At 42.7% G+C, this 7,630-nt stretch overlaps 1 protein-coding gene across 1 annotated transcript; it reads right to left on the bottom strand.

Annotated features, from left to right (window-relative positions):
- Window positions 1–507: 507 nt before the first annotated feature.
- On the bottom strand, window positions 508–2,146 carry LOC102127958 (peflin). The gene has a single exon (XM_065531329.1). The coding sequence runs from the start codon at window positions 2,131–2,133 to the stop codon at window positions 1,282–1,284; it is 852 nt and encodes a 283-aa protein (XP_065387401.1). The 5' UTR covers window positions 2,134–2,146; the 3' UTR covers window positions 508–1,281.
- Window positions 2,147–7,630: the final 5,484 nt, after the last annotated feature.

Raw genomic sequence — 7,630 nt, 5'->3', positions numbered from 1 at the left:
AGCAATTCTCCTGCCTCAGCCTCCTGAGTAGCTGGGATTACAGGCGTGTGCCACCATGCCAGGTTAATTTTTGTATTTTTAGTAGAGATGAGGTTTCACCATGTTGGCCAGGCTAGTCTCGAACTCCTGACTGCAGGTAATCCACCCGCCTTGGCCTCCCAAAGTACTGGGATTACAGACGTGAGCCACCACGCCCAGCCAGCTTCTCTACTTTCGAGGTTTTGGGACTCGGCTGACTTCCTTGCTCCTCAGCTTGCAGGTGGCCTGTTGTAGGACTTCACTTTGTGATTGTGTGAGTCAGTACTCCTTAATAAACTCCCCCTTATATATACATCTATCCCATTAGTTCTGTCCCTCTAGAGAACCCTAATACAAAATTGTGTGTCAAGACCACAATCTGCTAGTGATGATCATTACTACTGAGGTTGGGCCTTACTTTTAGACCTTTTCAATAAAAATTTAGAACTGGGGGATGTGAGGCAAGGGATTTATTGTGCGTTGATAACATTTATCTGTGCCTTTTTTTTTTTTTTTTCCCAGAGTTTCATCCTTTTATTGAAGCTTACAATTTCACTGGACTTTTGGCCCCAAATGAAAAAAAATGCAAATTAAAAAAAGTATTGGCAGAGAGAGGTGCCCACTGTCCCCTGGAGACTGAAGCCGAGCAGGGCATGGCAGGCAAGTGAGGGGTCCCAGCTGCGGAGGCAGAGCCTGGCCAGAGGGGCCCAGGGAGCAGATTTGTCTGAGCAGGGCCAGCCCCAGGCAGTTAGAAGTTAACACACAAGGATTTATGGGTGTGGTGGAATCCAAGCCACTGGTCCCATGGGCAGATCTCTCTCATGCTTGGTCAGATTCCACTTTGGAGAAAATGGGCTCGTGTGACAGGATGGCCTGGTGAGGGAACACAGGTAGTAACGATAATGGGCCAATGAACACTCACCACTGGCATCAGGGTGGAGCTCAGCTGACTGGACACTAACTCCATTACAAGAACCTGCTCCTGGTGCCAGGCTGTGCCACTCAACTGCTCATGGCCATCAGGACATTCAACTTCCATCCTCTCCTCCATCAGGCCCCTATCTGTGTGGCCTTAGCCCCGGTCCTCACTATTTGGTGGCTATGATGCAGGACTCTCAACCCTCTTTTGGAACAGTGTTGCATCAAGCAAGGGAGAATGTTCTTCTAAAGGGACAGGAAAAGAAGAGATGTCCACATACTTCTCTCACTCTAAGAAGCCAGGAAAGGTCCCTGGTGCACTCCACTCTCCACAGATGGGTTGGGTCATAGCATCTGAGAAGCTGTCATGGTGACGAAGTCCTCGAAGCAGCGCCGAATGTTGCCTTGTACAGCTGTGTCCTTCTCCCGGAAGGCCTCTGTCAGCACCTGCAGCTGGGTGCACACCTGGATGAAGCGGTCCAGCTGCATGGCAGGATTGGCAGAGCGTGGGCAGTAGCGGGAGACCAGAAGCTGGGTGAACTGGGGGCTCAGGTTGTAGCCCATTTGGGACAGAGCTTGCTGCAGCTCTGTGTAGCTAATGGAGCCCGAGCGGTCCTGGTCATACTGCTGGAAGAGGTTCTTCCACTGCTGGATGAATTTCCACAGGGCTGAGAAGCCGTAGACATCGATGCGGCCTGACTTGGTCTTGTCAAACATGTTTATCATCATGAGGCAGGTCTCATCATTGAATGAGGACCAATTGCAGTTGACCAGGGCCTGCTTTAGCTCCTTCATGGAGATATAGCCACTGTGATCTGAGTCCACCGACTGGAACCAGGAGTAGGCCTCAGGATCCACATTGGGAGGGGTGCCACCCTGTCCATAAGGCCCAGGCTGCTGGGCACCATAGGAACTTGGAGGTGGCTGACCATAGGGGCCCCCTGGAGCTGCACCGCCATATGGTCCTCCTGGAGTTCCAGAGGGGAACATGCCAGGACTGGGGTGTCCATAAGGCCCTCCACCAGCTGGTGGTCCATAAGGCCCTCCAGGGGCAGGACCCCCATAACCACCAGGGGGTAGCCCACTGCCATACTGCCCTCCACTATTGGGGGGTCCAGGGTAGTAGCTACCCGGAGGGGCTCCTGGTGCTTGTCCTGCAGCTCCTGGGCAGCCCTGCCGGTACGGATAGCTGGCCATGGCGATTCTGACCTTATCTGTGCCTTTTACAATTGAAGATCAGTTTTACTGGCTATAAAATCCTCGACTTTTTCTTTCCTTGGGCATCTTAAATATGTGAATTCCATTTCCTTTACCATAAAATATTGATGTTGAAGAGTCTGATAATAAGCTGAATTTCTTTCCCTTCTTAAATATTGTACTGTAATTTTCTTTATAGTTAAAGACTTTTTTATTTAAAGTACAATAATTTTACTGGAATGTCTTGGTACTGGTCATTCTGGGTAAATATCCTCAGGGATGAGGTCTACTGCTTTAATATGAAGTCTGGAATCTTTTTTTATTTCAGGAAAGTTTTCTTGAATTATAGTTTTTAGTGTCTGTTCTGTTCCCTTCTTGTGGTGTTTTTAGGGACTTTATTATCTGTATGTACGATCTTCTTTGCTTTCCTTCAATATTTGTCAGATTCTCTTGAGTTCTTTTTATCTCTTCTTTTTTTTTTTAAGTTTTTTTTTTTCCTGTTTTTCACTTCTCTCTCTCTCTCTCTCTCTCTCTCTCTCTTTTCCTGAATAGAGATAGGGTCTCCTTATGTTGCCCAGGCTGGTCTTGAACTTCTGGGTTCAAGTGATCCTCCTACCTCAGCCTCTTAAAGTGCTGGGGTTACAGGCATGAAGCACCATGCTGAGCCTCATCTGTTTCTCTTAAGATACATGTGTCTATCGACCCTGTCTGACAGCTTTGAAGAGAGCAATGGTAGTCCCAGCATGGTGTTTGAGCTCTCAGAATGGACAGACTGCCTCCTCAAGTGGGTCCCTAACCCCCGTGTAGCCTAACTAGGAGATACCTCCCAGGAGGGGCCGACTGACACCTCATACAGGTGGGTGCCCCTCTGGGATGAAGCTTCCAGAGGAAGGATCAGGCAGAAATATTTGCTGTTCTGCAATATTTGCTGTTCTGCAGCCTCTGCTGGTGATACCCAGGAAAACAGGGTCTGGAGTGGACCTCCAGCAAACTCCAACAGACCTGCAGCTGAGGGACCTGACTCTTAGAAGAAAAACTGACAAACAGGAAGGAATAGCATCAACATCAACAAAAAGGACATCCACACCAAAACTCCATCTGTAGGTCACCAGCATCAACAAAAAGGACATTCACAGCAAAACCCCATCTGTAGGTCACCAGCATCAAAGACCAAAGGTTGACAAAACCACAAAGATGGGGAGAAACCAGAGCAGAAAAGGTGAAAATTCTAAAACCCAGAGCGCCTCTTCTCCTACAAAGGATTGCAGCTCTTCACCAGCAATGGAACAAAGCAGGATGGAGAATGACTTTGATGAGCTGACAGAAGTAGGCTTCAGAAGGTTGATAATAACAAAGTTCTCTGAGCTAAAGGAGGATGTTTGAACCCATCACAAGGAAGCTTAAAACCTTGAAAAAAGATTAGACAAATGGCTAACTAGAATAAACAGTGTAGAGAAGATCTTAAATGACCTGATGGAGCTGCAAACCATGGCACAAGAACGACATGACACACGCACAAACTTCAATAGCCGATTCAATCAAGTGGAAGAAAGGGTATCAGTGATTGAAGATCAAACTAATGAAATAAAGCGAGAGGAGAAGTTTAGATAAAAAAAGTAAAAAGAAACAAACAAAGCCTCCACAAAATATGGGACTATGTGAAAAGACCAAATCTATGTTTGAATGGTGTACCTGAAAGTGATGGGGAGAATAGAACCAAGTTGGAAAACACTCTTCAGGATATTATCCAGGAGAACTTCCCCAAGCTAGCAATGAAGGCCAACATTCAAATTCAGGAAACACAAAGAACACCACAAAGATACTTCTTGAGAAGAACAACCCCAAGACACATAATTGTCAGATTCACCAAGGTTGAAATGAAGAAAAAAATGTTAAGGGCAGCCAGAGAGAAAGGACCAGTTACCCACAAAGGGAAGCCCATCAGACTAACAGTGGATCTCTTGGCAGAAATTCTATAAGCCAGAAGAGAGTGGGGCCCAATATTCAACATTCTTAAAGAAAAGGATTTTCAACCCAGAATTTCATATCCAGTCAAACTAAACTTCATAAGTGAAAGAGAAGTAAAATCCTTTACAGACAAGCAAATGCTGAGAGATTTTGTCACCACTAGGCCTGCCTTACAAGAGCTCCTGAAGGAAGCACTAAACATGGAAAGGAAAACTGGTACCAGCCACTGCAAAAACATGCCAAATTGTAAAGACCATCGATACTAGGAAGAAACCGCATCAACTGATGGGCAAAATAACTAGCTAACATCATAATGAAAGGAGCAGATTCACACATAACAATATTAACCTTAAATGTAAACGGGCTAAATGTCCCAATTAAAAGACACAGACAGGCAAATTGGATAAAGAATCAAGACCCATCAGTGTGCTGTGTTTGGGAGACCCACCTCATGTGCAGAGGCACACATAGGCTCAAAATAAAGTGATGGAGGAAGATCTACCAAACAAATGGAAAGCAAAAAAAGCCAGGGGTTGCAATCCTAGTCTCTGATAAAACAGACTTTAAACCAACAAAGATCAAAAGAGACAAAGAAGGGCATTTCATAATGGTAAATGGATCAATTCAACAAGAAGAGCTAACTATCCTAAATATATATCCACCCAATACAGGAGCACCCAGATTCATAAAGCAAGTCCTTAGAGACCTACAAAGAGACTTAGACTCCCACACAATAATAGTGGAGACTTTAACACCCCACTGTCAATATTAGACAGATCGATGAGACAGAAGGTTAACAAAGATATCCAGGACTTGAACTCAGCTCTGCACTAAGCAGACCTAATAGATATCTACAGAGCTCTCCACCCCAAATCAACAGAATATACATTCTTCTCAGCACCACATCTCACTTATTCCAAAATTGACCACATAGTTGGAAGTAAAGCACTCCTCAGCAAATGTAAAAGAACAGAAATCACACACTGTCTCTCAGACCACAGTGCAATCAAATTAGAATTCAAGAGTAAGAAACCCACTCAAAACTGCACAATTACATGGAAACTGAACAGCCTACTCCTGAATGACTACTGGGTAAATAACGAAATGAAGGCAGAAATAAAGATATTATTTGAAACCAATGAGAACAAAGACACAATGTACCAGAATCTCTGGGACACATTTAAAGCAGTGTGTAGAGGGAAATTTGTAGCACTAACTGCCCACAAGATTAGGAAAGATCTAATATTGACACCCTAACATCACAATTAAAAGAACTAGAGAAGCAAGAGCAAACAAATTCAAAAGCTAGCAGAAGGCAAGAAATAACTAAGATCAGAGCAGAACTGAGGGAGATAGAGACATAAAAATCCCTTCAAAAAATCAATGAATCTAGGAGCTGGTTTTTTTTTTAAAAGATCAACAAAATTGATAGGCCACTAGCAAGATTAATAAAGAAGAAAAGAAGAATCAAATAGATGCAATAAAAAATGATAAAGTGGATTATCACCACTGATCCCACAGAAATACAAACTACCATCAGAGAATACTATAATCACCTCTATGCAAATAAACTAGAAAATCTAGAAGAAATGGATAAATTCCTGGACCCACCCTCCCAAGACTAAATCAGGAAGAAGTTCAATCTCTGAATAGACCAGTAATAGGCTCTGAAATTGAGGCAATAATTAATAGCCTACCAATTAAAAAAAGTCCAGGGCCAGATGGATTCACAGCCAAATTCTACCAGAGACACAAAGAGGAGCTGGTACCATTCCTTCTGAAACTATTCCAATTAATAGAAAAAGAAGGAATCCTCGCTAACTCATTTTATGAGGCCAGTATCATCCTGATACCAACACCTGGCAGAGACACAGCAAAAAAAGAGAATTTTAGATCAGTATCCCTGATGAACATCGATACGAAAATCCTCAATAAAATACTGGCAAACAGAATCCAGCAGCACATCAAAAAACTTATCCACCATGACCAAGTTGGCTTCATCCCTGGGATGCAAGACTGGTTCAATATATGCAAATCAATAAATGTAATCCATCACATAAACAGAACCAATGACAAACATTACATGATTATCTCAATAGATGCAGAAAAGGCCTTCATCAAAATTCAATAGCCCTTCATGCTAAAAACTCTCAATAAACTAGGTATTGATGGAACATATCTCAAAATAATAAGAGCTATTTATGACAAACCCACAGCCAATATCATACTGAATGGGCAAAAACTGGAAGCATTCCCTTTGAAAACTGGCACAAGACAGGGATGCCCTCTCTCACCCCTCCTATTCAACATAGTGTTGGCAGTTCTGGCCAGGACAGTCAAGCAAGAGAAATAAATAAAGGATATTCAAATAGGAAAAGAGGAAGTCAAATTGTCCCTGTTTGCAGATGACATGATTGTATATTTAGAAAACCCCATCGTCTCAGCCCAAAATCTCCTTAAGCTGATAAGCAACTTTGGCAAAATCTCAGGATACACAATCAATGTGCAAAAATCACAAGCATTCCTGTACACGAACAACAGACAAACAGTCAAATCATGAGTGAACTCCCATTCACAAATGCTACAAAGAGAATGAAATACCTAGGAATCCAACTTACAAGGGATGTGAGAACCTCTTCAAGGAGAACTACAAACCACTGCTCAACGAAATAAAAGAGGACGCAAACAAATGGAACAACAATCAATGCTCATGGATAGGAAGAATTAGTATTGTGAAAATGGCCATACTGCCCAAGGTAATTTATAGATTCAGTGCCATCCCCATCAAGCTACCGGTGATTTTCTTCTCAGAATTGGAAAAAAGCACTTTAAAGTTCATATGGAACCAAAACAGAGCCTGCATAGCCAAGGCTATCCTAGGCAAAAAGAACAAAGCTGGAGGCATCACGCTACCTGACTTCAAACTATACTACAAAGCTACAGTAACCAAAACAGCATGGTACTGGTACCAAAACAGAGAGAGAGAGACACCAATGGAACAGAACAGAAATAACACCACACATGTACAACCATCTGATCTTTGACAAACCTGACAAAAACAAGAAATGGTGAAAGGATTCCCTATTTAATAAACGGTGCTGGGAAAACTGGCTAGACATATGTAGAAAGCTGAAACTGGATCCCTTCCTTACACCTTATACAAAAATTAATTCAAGATGGATTAAAGACTTAAATGTTAGACCTAAAACCATAAAAACCTTAGAAGAAAACCTAGGCAATACCATTCAGGACATAGGCATGGGCAAGGACTTATGACTAAAACACCAAAAGCAATGGCAACAAAAGCCAAAATAGACAAATGGGATCTAATTAAAGAGCTTCTGCACAGCAAAAGAAACTACTATTAGAGTGAACAGGCAATCTACAGAATGGGAGAAAATTTTTGGAATCTACCCATCTGACAATGGGCTAATATCCAGAATCTACAAATAACTTAAACAAATTTACTAGAAAAAAAACCAAAGAACCCCATCAAAAAGTGGGCAAAGGATATGAATAGACACTTATC

Source organism: Macaca fascicularis, chromosome 16 (assembly GCF_037993035.2).
Source record: "Macaca fascicularis isolate 582-1 chromosome 16, T2T-MFA8v1.1".
NCBI classification, from domain to species: Eukaryota; Metazoa; Chordata; class Mammalia; order Primates; family Cercopithecidae; genus Macaca; species Macaca fascicularis.
This window is presented reverse-complemented; position numbering and strand designations above follow the sequence as displayed.